Below are 17,838 nucleotides of genomic sequence, written 5' to 3'. Positions count from 1 at the left end.
TAGACAGACAAAGTTACTTTCACATTTATAATATTAATATATATAACACATGACCATGCCTAAACATTAAAGCTGGTCAATGTTGTGAAATCTATTATTCATTTTAAATATTAAATCTTACTTAGTGTTATTTTTGTAACTGTTATGTCGTATGAAGAAGAATATCTATGTAGATTCGACATTCATATAAAACCTCTTTATGAGAAATAAAAAAAAAAAGAATCTAAACTACAAAAGTACTCATCTATATCATTGCAGCTGCATCTTGCCTTTAAAACATCGTATTTATTAAAAATAATTTGCATCGGTTTCGTTAAGGATATAAATTGCAAGTTATTTTTATATGATTGTCATGTGTCTGATCTATATTTAGATAAACATAAATGCTCTTAGTCATGCACATGTCGGGCAGGTGTTCGAGCCTCCGACGGCAGGTGCTGTAACATGCAATTATAATTGGCATATAAATATAATGCAAATTATTTTAAGTGATTCGATTTAATCTTTTAATTCAACCAAAATTATATCGAACGGTTTTCGTAGAAGCTTTTAATTGGTAATTTATTGGTACACCTCACAGAGAAAATAACTAAATACAACGTTGATACAGCCTTAATAAAAGAGGCGTATAATTTTGATACTTGTTTTGTGAACTAGCGACGCGCCCCGGCTTCGCACGGGTACATTATATGTATCGTTATATTATGACCAAGTTACATAAAATCATTATAAATTATAGCCTATATATTATTTTGATAAATAACCTATATTACTGTTAAATTTCATCCAAATCCATCTATGTAGTAGTTTTTTCGTGAAAGAGTAACAAACATTCATACATCCATCCTCATAAACTTTCGCATTTATAATAGTAGGATAGGATTCATTAATTACAATTATATATATTCGTAGTGAATATTTACGCTTGTATGATTTTACGATTTTTCTATACGAAAAGACCACAACAATATACCGGAAACGATGAATGGCTTGGTGCCTTTAAAAGAGCTGTGAGTCAACGAGCGTGGAAACGAAACGACGTATTTGAGGCATTCGGCAACTGTTAGTTTAGCAAGCACCATCATTGTAAGGAAAAGCTGTTTATAATACGTTCGATTTAAATTCGAATGGCACATATGACGTTATTTGAAATAATTCATCCACAATTTACAAATATCCAACAAAGTACGTTACTAATTGCATTTTTTTTGTCAGGAGGAGTGGGCCAAGATATCGGAGATAATGGCTTCATTTGGGAGCAAACTCGTCCGGGAATCGGTCTTCGTGTCGGAGCTCGAGCAAGAGTTTACGTCACGACTCGGACTCAGCTGTTCTGAGTCAAGTCTGAGTCCGTCTGTGGCGTCGAGCTTGGGTGTCTGGTTATCGAGTCTCGGGATGCACGATTACGAGCCTTTGTTCGTGGAGAGCGGTTACGACGACATCGATTTTATCGTGAGTAAAATTTTATGTTCACTTTTGAAACTTATTTACTTAAACCTCTTTGGTGTTAAATAGCACATTGGTGTCTAAAATATCATATTTTTCCGTTATAGTTGTAATATCGTTGTAAACTGATTTGTATTTATATTTTGTAAGAATACCATATGTTACAGAATTAATTCTAAAATTGAAATTGTGATACAGTCTTGTAATCAAAATAAAGGCACATTAAAATATAAATTAAACATAAAACCTGTTTGGAGGAAGGGAACGATTAAGGAATTGTTTTTAATTTATTTGAATATAGAACATCATCTAGATCTTTAGAAATCTTTATTGAGTATCTGATATCTGAGAGTGATATTTGTTTTCAGAACGGTATCCTTAACGATAATGACTTACGTGAAATGGGCATAGAAGAAAACGACAGACAGAAAATACTCGAGTCAGCTACACAATTACCTCTTAAAATAACCGAAATAAGCAATAACCATAACAATAATAATATAAGTAAAAACCAAAACGAGTCAGTTGATGATTGGCTCAGGACTATTAATTTAGAACTATATAGTGATACATTTAGGAAACATTTATACGTTGATATGGATAGGGTGAGGAGGATTTGGGAGGTCGAGTTGACTGCTGTTTTAGAAATAAACAAGGCTGGACACAGGAAGAGGATATTGTGTTCGGTGTCCGGCGAACACAACGGACCCGTTAATAATATCGAAGAAATTAATACTGATCTCAAAAATTTGGTAAGTCTTTCTGAATTTTCTTAATTTAAATTTCGAACGTTCTCTCCAGTTTTCTTTTTTCAAATTAAGATTTAACGTGTTGTCTTATGTGTAACAATGAAAAGAGTAGTAAAGAAACAAATACTTGATTTATCTATATTAGATTTGGCAATAGCTCTGCTTTATAATGTTTGACGGGTGTTTGAGACGTACCAAATAGTTGATAATGAATATCTATACATCATTTAACTACTTATATTCATTTTAAATGATCATCTAGTGTTTCAATAGTATTCATAGTATGTTTATAAATTCAAGGTCAAACTTGTTTATTTATGTTTACTCCTCCAGCCATTGAAATCAACTTTTCACTTGACTCGATAGCTCAAACGGGTGGTAATTCTACTAATTTCAATTATAAATATATGATCTCGATTTTATCTCGATTAAATTTCTACTTATTAGTGGAATAGAAAAACGTCTATACGGAATCAATTGTGATCAATTTGAGTGTCAATATGCTAGTAGAATTACCCCTTAGGAAATGTTCTAACAGCATTTGTATCTTAGCAACTTGTATGTCTAAGAACCGGAACGCCTGACGATTTCGACAAATGATTCACGGGAAATGTCTCCAAGGTTAATTGACGTCTACATATATTTATTGCCGATGTTAATAAAGTAGAACTTGTAATAGAATTGATTCGTCCGATCTCCTAATCACAGATCACAGATGTGTGAAACGTCATTTAGACACTTACTAATTAATAGTTTTATGATTTAGTAATCGGGACTTATGCATGTGAGCTTCGTCACCTCAAGATCTATTTTCGTGTGCTCAGTATGAGCGATAATCTGCTCTGCTGATCGAGAATGACATATTGCGTCGCAATGATTTGGTGTTTAGATTCAAAAGGGACTAAGAATTTAAAACTTGATAAAGGAATTAATTTGAAAACGGACGAAGGTTTTCTACATTCCACTCAAATATATTTTTAAAAGTATTATTCGAATTGGTTATCGTGTAGTGTGCTCGGAAATATTTAATTTACATTTTAAAAATAATTTTATTTCAATCGTGTTACCTAATACGCATATAAGGTACACACAGTCTTGAATGTCAGCAAATGCTTTAATTACTTGGCGTTAGAGCTTTAACCAAGCCTGTTTTGGTAGATATTCTACCCCAAATAGAAAAAACTTGAGTTATTCTCTTGGATCCCAAAGTTGGTGACGCATTACCGAATTATTGGTTAATATTTCTCAGAGCGTCAATGCTGGGAAGGTTTGTACCACTTAGACCACTAGTATATATAATAAATCTATTTATATATACCTAAGTAGTTTTAGCCGGCGGCTTCGCTATAGTTTAAGAAAGTTAGTTGTCTGGCAAAAAAAGTAACCCATGTACTTCCTTGGAGTCCAAGTTTGTTTCCCACCAAATTTCATCAAAATCGGTCCAGTAGTTTGGGCGTGAGAGTCGCTCTTCTCTAGTAGTCGCTCGAGACGGACATTCAAAATTACTTGACATTTATAATATTAGTTCAGATTGCTGTTTAGTTAATTCGAATCATTATAAATTACCAACAAGCGATAACGAAAGCACCAATCATACTACCTAGCATATAAAACCTCTTTGATAAAATAAATCATTTGAAGAAAAAAAATCGATAGGAATGCTAGCGAAGCATTCACCTTCAAATAATTTTGATAAGTTATTTATATAAGACAGTGTGCCAACAACACGTCCTTGTCTGTCCGTTCGCTAATTTAAGTATATACATATTCCAAGCATGGATGATGTCTGCACGCACAGACCGACTCGACAATAACACTTATGCATATTAATAAAGTTTCCCAGACGTGTTGAGTAATAGAATGAAAAAAAAACGTTACACATTCAAACGTTTTTTTCCTTGTTTCGAATTTGTTTCATTTACTGACAGTATGAGGGTCAATGATATTCTAATAAACAGATATGTTATATCCATACTAAACAACAGAAAAAAGTGTGCCGCGCCGGAGACCGTTTATTTTAGTTTATTATTACATTTCGTTAAAAGTAAAAAGGATAGCTTGATAAAAACAATAAGTAAAAGGGATAACTAGATGTTTTAATTACGCAAAACGTATTACTACGTAATTATGATGTATTATAACGTATAACTGGCATAATTATGATGAAAACGACTAAAGTCAAACGTCCCAATTAGGACGTTTTCTAGTCTTCACTTTTTGCGCGTTAATAACATATCTGTTTACTACAACATCATTGATGAGGGTAATGTATCATTATCATTACATAGTATAAAACAAAGTCGCTTACCGCTGTTTGTATGTATGTATGCTTAGATCTTTCAAATTACGTAACGGATTTTGATACGGTTTTTTTTAATAGATAGAGTGATTCGAGAGGACGGTTTTTGTATATAATACATGGACGATATAGTGAAGAAACAAGAAGAAATCTGTAGTATATTTAGTATCAGTATTGCACCCGTGCGAAGCTAGTCGCTAGTGGTAGTTAAATTGTATGATGGTAGTCGGAAATAACGAAACTTTTGAAGTAAAAAGGTTCCGTGTAAAAAGTTTTTATGTAAAATTATAATCAGTAGACGAAAAGTGATCAAAACTTTATCATATTTATTTATATAAACATCAATGTTACGGATTATTAAAAAAAAAAGGAATCAAAATCTTGAAATATGATAATTTTAACGACCCAGTTTTCATTTAAGACTCTCTATAGTTCAATGATATAGTGACCTCTTAGGAGAAGGTTCGTTTGTGATCATTCGTGCTATTTTCATCTCCACTTCTTAATATTGAAACTCTTAACTTTGTGGTGACATAGGAACCTTCTTTGTATAAAAACCAAGGTTGGAGTTCTGTTCCACAATTTAAACTATTGGATATCTACATAACATACAACATAATAAAACATATTTATAATATAGTCGAAGTGTCTGTTTGTAATATTAAAATACCCGCTATTTACTAAATGTATGTATAAGTAAGTATATACGGTACATACACCGAAATATCATTTTTTTACAAATTTTGTTCGTCTGTTTGTTTCGGCTAATCTCTGGAACGGTTGGACCGATTTTGATGGGATTTTCACTGGCAGATAGCTGATTTAATAAGGAGTAACTTAGGTTACAACAATATCATTTTTGTTAAAATGAAACGCCTGCAAATCTAGTTCGGAATAAAATCTATCATCGGTGTTTTCTATCAAATATTAAAATAAATTAATTTATGCACTTTATTGTATTGCCATTATCATACTGTATATGCAATGGTTTCAATTAATATATCGTAAAAAGGACGTCCGATGACGAATAGGAATTATTAACGAGGGACTCGCTTCGGTACTCGTCGCTCGCTATGATGAAAGAGTAACTGTGATTTGTATAAACAAATTGATTAGTTTTTAATTGACCGAGACTACCTTGCACTGTTTAGTTCTTTTTTTTTTTTAAAAAAAGAACGTCAGTTCGTTTTTTTATGTTCGAAATTTGAATAAAATCTATATGACCGGTTTTATGATTGTTTTTTTTTTTTATTGCGTAACATATGCTGTAACTATTCACTTAATGAGACATATCAAAAAGTTCAAGGTTCTATATAACGTTGAATTAAATCTAATAACTAAATTTAATGTATTAAATGTTACCAGATGTAAAAAACGAGTAAAAATCGTTATATCAGAGACACATACAACTATTGAAATAAATATTTGTTTATATAGTAAGAAAAAAAAATAGTTTTACTTTGTTGTAAGGTTTTGTGCAAAGCTGTCTGGCTAGGTACCACTTATAAGTTGAACTACCGCTGAATAATACTGGATATTGTTGTGTTCCGATTTTAAGGGTGAGTGAGCTAGTAACCACACAAGTGACATAACATCTTAGTACCCAAAAACAATGCATAAGCGATGTATAGTTTAGCTAATATTCAAAATAGACTTTATTGAAGTAGGCTTTACAAGCACTTTTTGATTCGTCTTTTATAAACTATATTAATTAAAACTACCAGAGCAGAGCCTATCTCTATGAACAACACACTATTAATAGTCCAAATACCGAACCATATAAAAATAAATTTAAACAAAAATATGTAAAAGTAAATTTGGTCTATTAACAAAGATACTTTATTAGAATTTGCTGATACAGTGATAAAATAATAATAAAAAAAAACGCATAATATTCCTATCATTTCAAATCACATTTAAAAACCATTTGTCGTTCCTAACGACACGATTGCAGTCGTTGAATTAATTTATAACAGGACGTCCCTTCCCATATACGTTTTATTACGTCTTTAGAATCAAATCATGATATTGATATTATCATAATATCCGTTAATGTTAATAAAACATGTACGCCCTGCGGTTTCACTCGCATTACATTTTTACTAGAGTTACAGTAATTCAATAAAAGTACATCAAAAATTAATCTATATAAAATTGAGCTGGTGTAACTTTTAACTGATTTTGATGAATTAAAGACCAAAAAATATGTTGGAATACCATAATAGTATTTATATATTATATTTTTTATCGATTTTGATGACACACATAAAATTATTGTGTCGGTTTTCGTAACTTACAAATAATGAATATAATTATAATAATAAAAAAAGGTACGTAATTTGGAATCACGAAAAGTCTCTTGAATTTCAATTATATGTGTATAATATAAAGTGTATATGTATAAGCTTCTAGAGAAAATGGAAACTAAATAATATAAATAAAGGCATACAATGACGACCGCTGCGGACGAGTAGTGTGTACAACGGTTTTCATGGGTACACCACATTGAGGTTACGCGTTCGATTCCCGGCCAAGTCCATGTAAAAAAAGTTCATTATTATTCAATGTTGTCTTGGGTCTGGGTGTTTGTGGTACCGCTTCTGATTTTCCGTAACACAAGTGCTTTAGCTACTTACATTGTGATCAGAGTAATGTATGTGATGTTGTATCATATTTATTGTATACAAACACTGGATTTAGCATATTTGGAGACAATACGTAAATATTAACAAAAAGAAAAATCGCATCAAGAATTTCATTTAATTTTTCATTTTGTTACCCCAGTGTGGTGTCACCCTTAATCTCTCTATCACGTCACTTGAAGTTTATTAAAAAGCCATCAGCGTAAAATCCATAGGGTGTTAAAGGTAATCTCTCAAATTGCTCATCTCCTGCTAATTAAACGCGTGTGTTACCCGGCAACACCCCAGGTGTGACTGAAAGTAGAAAATTGTAACGACGGGTAATATCGTTCGCAAATTAGACACGTGCTCAGTGATATACCGCTAAGAAAGTTACACGGTATTACTGAACTTAACTCTTTGATAGGCGTTATAATAATATATCCTATAAATATATATTGGAAATTCAAAAGACATATAAATAACACTTAAAATTACGACACGTGTGGATTGGATGTGGAGTCCTTAGCTAATAAATTAATATACAAATAACTTATACCAAAAAATGCAAAGTCATAATCAGAATAAACTTTATTCATGTGGGCTTTTACAAACACTTTTGAATCGTCATTTAACAATTAAGTGAAGCTACCACCGGTTCGGAAAGTAGATTCTACCGAGAAGAACCGGCAAAATCAGCAGTTACTCTTTTTCAACATTTAAAAAATACAATCATATTAGTTAAATACAATTATATATGTATTTAATGTATGATGCCTGGAAGTCAACAGGTATTAAATCCAAGCTTTTAGTATATAATAGTATTTAAATTAAAAATAAAAATTCAAGAAATATTTTGAGTATTGACGTCAAAAGAGTCAATTTCATGTTCTTTTAATTAATTAATAAGATAGTGTTCGATATTGAAGAAAAAGATTTTGAGGAAACAGGCATGTGTTAGAGGAAATACTGTAACATCGACCAAATTTTAATAAAGCGGAAAGTATCAGTTATCTTAACGAAACAGATAAGTATATGACCAAGAAATTGGACAGTTATACGCCGTTGACATTCTTATTTAAATATATTTATAGTACGACACAACTTAGATGTAGCTTCGATAAAATTCGTAAAATTGATCACATCCGAATTGAGTACGCTATCCCAAATTATAAATATTTATTTCTTTTATGTGAATATGATCTTTAAACAAACGTAATAACTTGTAATATCATATCATCTAATATATTCTTCAATTTGACACGTCGATTTATATGCACTTGTTTTCTCGGGTAGCGTCTAATGGCGCGATAGAGAACTATTTCTATTGGTCGTCTAAATCGGTAGTAATCGGTTTTATTTTAATTTCATTGCATTTTCCGATACTATAAATCTATAGTAAATTAATAATTCCATAAACGTTTAGGTGTTTTCATCGACAGTATCCTCACAATTAATATAAAAATATTAAAAAACATAAGTGAGTGATTATGAAGTGATAAATAAACTTTATTAAAATTATCGTGCTATAAAATATTTATTTGCTTTAATTAATCTAAAAATGTTAATAGTAAATAAATTAACTTAAGACCTTATTTCAATTGAAAAACAAAGATGAAAGCCTTTAAAATATACATTTACGAAATACAAATGCTATTCACGTATATTCGTTGTATATAGACCGTGTGTTTATACGTGTGTTTTTAAAAGGTATAGCAAAGATCTTTTTTTTAATTTCACACGTCGGCAAACCTGTATGGGTAATTAGTGCTCAATTCGTCTATTCAGACCGCTATTCATTCGCCGAGTGAGCCACTCTACACAGCCCTAACTAGTATGAGGTGAAAACGGTGGAATACATAGGTTTTGTAGAAAGAAAAAAATCTATGTACATTTACTTAACCCGGAATATACAGAATTGTTAGGGGTTTTATTAGTGCTAATGAATAAAGTCAGCTGGTTCCGTACTTTAATATAACCGCACTATAGTGAATTTAATTGAACTTAATTTTGATATTTGCAATGTGGTGCCACGTTATTTTATTATGGAATTTATTAAAAACTATAAATACCGGCTTCGGTTAATGGAAAAAAATACAAAGGCAGGAATATAAGGGCATTGATTTAGAACAAATCATTAAAGTTCTATCACTATCAGATGAATGATATAGGAACGCATGATAGATAAAAAACGTTTATTTTTATTAATTAACAAGTTAAAATAGAGTCACTGATAACATCCTACATCGTAAATTGTTTCCATATAAATCCTCTTTGTTATTACTTTTTTTTAGGTTATTATTAAGTTTCGGTGGGCCTAGTAAGACCAATATGATAAAACAATGTGGCGATATATATTTACAAATTATATTTAAAGTGATATATGCATTGTATAGTTAACAAAATAAATATAATAATGATTTTATTTTTCTTTGATTTTAATAATATTCTTTTTTCAAAATGAAATGAAAATTTAATAAAAACAAAAACAAAACAAAATCATCGTTTTGTGATTAGAAAACATCAAAAATGATATGTGTAGTTATAATGAATAATTTCTTAAAACCGATGAAGCCAGTGCACGTGAAAGACCGAACGGCGCCCCTCCCTTAGCATTGATGTTCACAGCAACGGAAGATCATTCATTCAAAGCCCAACTAGATCGCTCTACCATTTTTTTATCACCGTCAAATGACACTCGTCAAATTAGATGGTTGACACTGTCAATTATATCCTTTTGTGCCTTACGTTTCTAGAGGCTTAATTAAAATTTCACGCTCGTCTACGACGCGTTTTTACGTCGGAACATTTTTGTTTTACACTTCTGAAGTGTGAACTGTTTGATTCACTTTTCGTTTTTTGTTTCAAGCTTTGTTGGGCACTTTTTGATTTAATTAGCACTCTTTCGCGCGTTGTGTTTTTTTATTCAGGTAGTCGATAGGTTATTACGTTGCTTCAGCGTCTGCTTCGTAATGAGGTTCGCGATTGTAATACATATTTTGTATTCATTAAGGTGTTCCTTTTGTTTAAAACAAAAGTTGTATCGTTCTGTTTTTCTTATCTACTGCCTTTGTTTTGTTCACTCGTTTGTGTACTACGAACTACGAACTACCTAATACACAGCTTTGGAAGCAAAAACTAATTATAAAATTAATATCTTAACGTATTTTGTTTTAGAAAAATAATATTCAACAATTGAAAGAGGAAATTAAAGAAAAATTACCCCCTTCGGAAAATTTAAAACCTGTCCCGCCCCCTGTGGTTCCTACACTCGCACCCCCTGGTGGGGAGACTTTGAAACGGAGTAAGAAAAACAGACCAGCTCCCCAACCTCCTCGGCCGTCAGATCTGGAAATCAGAGCGCCATCTGAGCTCCTTGTGGGAGTGCCTGGCGCTTTGAAAACGCAATGGAAGCATCAACCGTTCGTGCTAGTCACAGGCGCTGTAACTTATGTTGCTAATGTAAGTATCAAAAACTAATATAATTAACTACCTGAAGTATAATATGAGTATTCAAAATTGACGTAGATTGATTTAAATTCCATATAATTCTCTATTAATTCTTAACTTTGTAGTGAAATATTTTGGTATCAATTTTGCAAAATCAATGCCAGTTTGGGAGTTTTATTTCGTACGAGCAATTTCGTTTATTAATGCTAACAGAGCATCGTGAACTTAAAAAGAGTTTCTATTGCTTATTATAAATCACCTGTCAAAAATAGTTTTGTATAATTGAACATGATGATGTGGTACTCAATTAATATCTTTTTTAACAGTATTTGGGGTCGACAGTTGTGAAAGAATTAAGAGGGACAGAATCTACCAAAAAGTCAATCCAGAAGTTGAAGAAGTCTACCAAAGAGCCGCGTGATTCTCCTGATATTATTCTTTCGATAAGTTACCGAGGGGTCAAGTTCCTAAACACAATAACCAGAGTAAGTATATCAGATATATTCAAAAATTAGTGTCTAAATGTAATTAAATTAGTAATTATATTCAAGGTATACAATGAAAAGGTAATGTTATTGGGTTATGTAGGACAATTATCGAACAATAACAACGACAACAGCCTGTAAAATTGAAATAAAACTAGTTTTAACGGATTTAAATCGCGTATATTAATTATTTTTATCATCCCGACGTTTCGAGCACTTAACAGCGTTCGTGGTCACGGGTAGACTTTTATTTCAATGTATAAAAATTCCCAGTTCTGGGCTAAGGACGGAGACTGTCCTCAATGATGCGTTTGAGGAGAAGGTTTAGAACATATTCCAGTACGCTGTTCCAATCCGTGTTGGTGGAATACACAAGTGGCAGAATTTCTATAAAATTAGACACATGCAGGTTTCCTCACGATGCTTTCCTTCACCGCCGATCAATACATATAATATAATCAGCTTGATCAATACCAACTATTTCATTTAGGAATACGTTTTTTTTTTAATTTTTCTTAGCCCTGTTTTGTTTAATAATTATTTCTACAAATAATCTATCTCATCTTTATTTACGATGAAAAATCTTTGTGTAAAGATACTTTCTTTGAGAATTAACCAAGCGCACAAAGGGCAAATCCCTACGGTGACTCCCTCAGGGAGTCGCTAAACGAAACCCCTGACTTTGCCCGTTTGATTTTTAATTATGGAACAACGTTCACACTTGATCGATCCACTCGGCTATCCTTTGTGTTTCTTACAGAAAAAGGATTGTTTTTTTTTATTATTATATTTTTCGAGGATAATTTTTTTTATGTCAGAAGGCTTCACGGTTAGTTAGGCCGGATAATTAGTGTTACTCGCTCCTGTAGCCGCGAAACAAAAATCGTAAATTCATTTTAAGTATCGGATGAAAATATTTTTGTTTTTACTGTTTAATGAGGGACGAATAACAACTTATATAGATATATATTATTTATATATAATCAAATAACATTATATTATTACATATTATAAAACAACTGTCCCTATGTATGCTTATATCTTTGAAATTTCACAACGGATTTTGATGCGGTTCTTTTATTATATAGAGTGATTCGAGAGGAAGGTTTTTGTATATAATACATGGTCAATAGAGTAAAGAAACAAGAGAAATTCTATATTTTATTTATTGCACCCGTGTGAAGCCGGTGCGGATCGCCAGTTAAAGATAATTATAAAAAAAAAACTTCTAAATTTTATCTCTTAATTTATTTTTCTCATGTCTCGAAAAGCTCGTCTAGTTTATTATTCTCGGTTACCTTTAGGAGCTGGTTTGCGAACACGAAATCCGCAACATCCACTGCGCGTGCCAAGACGCCGACGACCTCACGCACTTCGCTTACATCACCAAAGACCACACCACCCGGAGCCACTACTGCCACGTCTTCAGAGTCGCCACTATGGTTGGTATCATTGATATGAAATAGTTTATCATCTATACATATTATAAATGCAAACGTATCTCGGTTTGTCTGTTGTTCTCTCATGGTCAAATTGATTAGCAGATTTTGATAAAACTTTGGATACTTTTGATGAACGCGAGCGAAACCACGGGTGATAACTAGTAATCATCATTTTCACTTGATCACATTTAATTGATTTAATTGAAGAATTGAAGAAGAAAATAAGGCTTATAGCCTTACTTATTCGGATAAAACTGTGATTTTCTTCTAAATTAATTATGATTTTATCAGAGCTTACCGTAATTTTCTGCACCATAATTTCTTTAGGTATGGGTCTAACGTGTGTCGAAACGCGACTTGAAAGTAATCATAGATTCTCATATAGAAGTTTATAAGGAAAAAAATGAAATAGGAAAACGTGTAAAATTAAATCCCAATGATCTTTTTCAGGATCAAGCGACAGAAGTCATACTGACACTAGGCGAGGCCTTCGAGGTGGCGTATCAGATGGCGCTGCGGGAACAAGCGAACAGAGTGAGGATTCCTCAGGCCATGGCGAAGACGCCGACCCACGACCCCACAACCACCACGAACAAGGAGAAACCCAACGTCAACCACGGCCGCTCACATTCCATAACCGAAATAAAGCTGAACGGACACCAGCTGAAGATCGCGCCCATACCCGCCTCGTTATCCAACGAGGACTTCCAATCTTCCAAGAACTCCGACGGCTCGAGGAGTCCCCGGACTCCACTCCTCAAAGCCCCCATCGCCTCAACCGAGGAATTGTGAAAGGAGAGGTAACGTTTGCTAGTAATAGTGTAGAATTGAATATTGAAGTGATGGAATTAAAGATTCCGTGATTCAGTGTTTCATGAATATTTACCAAAAATTATGGAACCGAACCGTTCCTCGTAGCGTATTATTATAATAGCAGATGTTGTTGAAAAATTAAATTCATAAAACGAATTGTCTGTTGATGTTTAAACTAAAGTTAAATAGATTAATGAGTTCGAATGACGTTTCGATCATTTCCAGAAGCTTCTGATCGAGAACTAAGTAGAATTATACCAATTGCAGAATACTGTTGTGAGATTATTCTATGTGTATAGAATATCGTTATTGATGTATATCGCGAAATAGGCCTAAAGGATTGGCTTAAAATTTTTCGACTCCCTAATTTGTCTTCCGATTTTGTTCAAACGATTACGATTAATCGATAAATTCTCGAATAGCGAAACAAACCAACTTAACATTTTATTGTTGTAATGTTTTTTTAGTGATAAGCGTAAGTTATATTTGGATTTCGACACTGCTTTTATGAACCGCGTCCTTATTCACGGACATTTTGTATTATGTACTATATTAGGTAAATCAATGGAGTTTTCGCTATCGAATAGTGAAAAACTAGCGGCTGTTATATTTATAGTAGTTTTTATTGTATATTTTTGTTTTTCTTTTTTTATAATGTTTTCTAGTGAAAGTATTGGTTCATTACATGCAGCTATTTCAACGTTTTTTGGTCCAAGTAAATTTAATAATGGTATTATTTCTATTAGTGTTTAAGGTGATGTCATATCGCCTTTGTTATTTATATGGGCATTCATGTCGAATATATTTATATATACGTCTCAATAAAAGCACAAATGTTACGAATTGGAATTAGGTATTTATATATATACTTGCATTCATTATTGGGTATATAACTTATACTATACGCCTAGTTTACTAGATGGGTGTATCATCAGCATCTAGCCTAGGTTATGAATATCAACGATTAATCGGACCTAGGTAACTGTTATTGAAACTCATGTATTCAAAATCTGTTAAATTCATCTTCTGATATCTTAAATCTAGTGAAAGATTTTAAAAATTGAAATTTATTAATTCGATAAATCGTTTAGTACATACTGGCCTAATATAATCTTCTTATATATAACGTTACCAATAATTCAAATTATTGTATATAAGTATTAGTAATCGTGTGCATAGAATTGAAACTGGGTTGTTCAACACATATTGATAGATTATTCATTTAACGTATAGTACATAAAACATATCATACCATTGTTATATAATTCAATAAAAACGATTGAGACTCCATTATACGGAGTATATAAAACAGATCATCTCTAGAAGTACAAATGATAATCGTCTGTACTTCTGAACGATGTGCTAATGTTACTTCTACGTGTTTTACTTCTAGTTATATTGAGGTTATAAGTAAGTTGCGTATTGTCTTATAAACGACAAAAAAAAAATAACGTCTTCGACATTTTCTCACCAATTATTGCAACAGTTTTGCTCAAAATAATCTGTTAATATTAATGAAATTTCGTTTTGGTATTGTTGTCATTGTAATTATGTATTTTTGTTGATATGATTTGAATTCAAGTTATTTGTACACCATGTGATATGATATAGTAAATGGAATAATTAAAAAAAAACATAGTTTTTTCATTGATAACTCTTTGTCCTTCGCTTATATATTTAAATTTTATGTAGCTCAGCTTTTTATATAGTAATAATAATAAAGTTAAAATGCTATTTAAGATTTTCAATGTATTGATATATAATTTATAAATTGTATCTATCGATGTTGGGTATGACGTAGAATATGATATTTATTATTAATAGTAATATTATATTAATAATGCAAATACGAATTGTGCCAAAACGCAATAATACAGGTAAGATACGCCAATATTCATTGAACAGTTATTTTTTTATGAAACAAAAATAATCATATAGAACATTCTTAAACGATTATTTCGAATGTTATTCTTTTTTTAAAATGAACTTTTCAAATTTTGACATTCTTTTTTTAAATAGATAACGGTAATATTTGAGAAGTGTTCTTTTTTCAAATATCAATTAATGACAATACATGTTATTTTTTTAATGTAGTCAAATTATTTATTTACAGACATTTTTGATACATTATTACCGAAACAGACTCTAATAATTTTTATAGTGTTCGATTATAAAATAAATATGTACTTATGATTGTAATAGCTCATATACATTAATATATAATGTAGAAAAATAATTTTAGTAGATATTTTATTAAAAAAAATGTATACCAAAGATTTATAGAATACATTATATGATAATTAGTATATTATACTGCATTAAATATTGTTTGTTATGATACTATTGTAATTTGCAAATGAAACACTGCCGTCAAAAACGAAGATTTCTCATTAAGTAGTTTGTGTAATTTTATATATTTATATTGTGTAAATATTATTTCGTAAATAACTTATTTAAATTTAACAATAAATAAAATATATCTGCTATATAATTTATCACGAAACCGTATTTATATACAAACTGCATGCTTTTAAATATTTTAACTATTCTCCTTGAAACTCGCTTCTAAGTACCTTGATATGATTATAGATAAAGTATATTGGTTGTTTATCTATCTTTTATTTATAGTAGATCTACTATTCTACACTATATTAGCTGAAATTATCCAAATGAGTATCTATTGTACATAAAAATGCTCATAATAAACGATTAAATATATACTTGGAGTATTATTCTGTGTGATTGTGTTTTTTTTTTATTTATTTCTGACATATGACTTCCTATAAGCCTCCTAAACTTATGGGAAGTGTACGTGTCCTTGGTAATCTAAGGTAATTTACTATTAATGACACAGATACACTGGATTATAAATAAGTAATAATTAATAAATAAGTGTTACAACAAAACAAACAAAAACAGCCTGTAAATTTCCCACTGCTGGGTTAAAACCTCCTCTCTCTCCCTTTGAGAAGAAGGTTTGGAACATTTCCACCATGCTGTTTCAATGCGGGTTGGTGGAATACACATGTCGCAAAATTTCTATGAAATTAGACACACGCAGGTTTTCTCACGATGCTTACTTTCATCGCCGAGCACGAGATGAATTATAAACAAAAATTAAGAACATGAATTTTCAGTGATGCTTGCCTGAATTTGAACCCGTAATGATTGGTTAAGATACGCGTTCTAACTACTGAGACAACTCGGCTCTCAACAAGTGTTATGCAAATAAATTAAAATAATATTTCTTACCATAACACATCGCTGCTGTAAAGAAATATTAATCACCTGTTCTGTCCCTAATCCCTTCATTCCCAATAACCATGGAAACTAAGATGTTATGGTAGTCTGGTTCAGAAACCGTTAAAATCGCAAACAACATTCTTGAGTATTGCAGTTTCATATTATTATGGGACTGTCACGAAAAATACTGAATCGGTAGTCAACTGAAGTAAGTATTATTGACTACACACATTATATTACGTACCAATTACAAGAGTGTAAGCAAATTAAATATAAGTACGTTACAAGTAAATCAGCCAAGGTGTCAAATAATAGTACCTAATAATAGCCAGCCAGCCAATAAACCCGGCGCCGCGCCTTGACACTGAAGGTGATGTCTTGGACCACAAAGAAGGCGCCAAAGACCATATTTTAAGCATATGTGGGGAGTACGTCAGAGCGCCTTCCACCTGAATGCTCGTTTAGACGAGTTTGATAATCTTAATAATATCATAAACGCGAAAGTTTGTGAGGATGTATGTATGTTTGTTACTCTTTCACGAAAAAACTACTCGACGAATTGGAATGAATTTTTTTTTCATATATATCAGAATAACACATAGGCTACAATTTATAATGATTTTATGTAATTTGGTCATAATATAACGATACATAATATATAAAGTACCGTTGCGAAGCCGGGGCGGGTCGCTCGTAGTCAATAAGAGCATTTGTCTGATAGTTAAGACTCCTTGATAGTTAATTTAGTAAATGTCTAAGAAAATGATATTGCTATTTAATTATAAAGGTGCTATGGTGATATATTTGCTTGCTTAATTGAGGGTAGTACGATATAATCAGATAAACCAAGTTCGGTAGATTTGTGGCTGCTTGCAATAACAAATTATTTGGGGAAATCTTTTAACCATTAGTTCCTAATTTGGGTAGTTGAGGCCACTACATTGTTGTAGAACGAAAACTGAGTTACATTAAGGATGTGACGTCACCCTTTTAGACGAAGAATAAGAAAACAAGATAATAGTTAATACGTTTTTATTTATTTTAAATGCATTAGTAAATGGTCGATTATATTATGTATATACAATAAATTAAAAATCACTTGTATATAAGTAAAATTGCTCATTATATAAAAACATTGTAAGGTTCCGGATGGAAGTAGTGTACTGGTAATATCTCCTTCCCAAAAATATTTTTGAGACACATGCTAGGCGGCTTACCTATACCTACCGTCTCATACCCAGGAAACGAATCCCAAAGCGTGGACCCTGGGTTTGGACAACCTTACATTCT

The 17,838-nt window shown here is 31.7% G+C and overlaps 1 protein-coding gene across 1 annotated transcript in view; it reads left to right on the top strand.

The window, feature by feature from the left end:
• LOC124537796 overlaps window positions 1-13,335 on the top strand; it is a 137,025-nt gene extending 123,690 nt beyond the window's left edge. The window contains exons 13-18 of the mRNA XM_047114705.1: window positions 1,216-1,452; window positions 1,815-2,198; window positions 10,293-10,577; window positions 10,892-11,050; window positions 12,355-12,492; window positions 12,943-13,335. Coding sequence (XP_046970661.1) covers window positions 1,216-1,452; window positions 1,815-2,198; window positions 10,293-10,577; window positions 10,892-11,050; window positions 12,355-12,492; window positions 12,943-13,284 — 1,545 coding nt within the window. The 3' untranslated portion in view covers window positions 13,285-13,335. The remainder of the gene's footprint in view (window positions 1-1,215; window positions 1,453-1,814; window positions 2,199-10,292; window positions 10,578-10,891; window positions 11,051-12,354; window positions 12,493-12,942) is intronic.
• Window positions 13,336-17,838: the final 4,503 nt, after the last annotated feature.

The sequence above is a fragment of the Vanessa cardui genome, chromosome 19, assembly GCF_905220365.1.
Source record: "Vanessa cardui chromosome 19, ilVanCard2.1, whole genome shotgun sequence".
In the NCBI taxonomy this organism is placed as follows: domain Eukaryota; kingdom Metazoa; phylum Arthropoda; class Insecta; order Lepidoptera; family Nymphalidae; genus Vanessa; species Vanessa cardui.
Note: the sequence above shows the minus strand (reverse complement) of the source record. Positions and strands in the feature narration are given on the sequence as shown.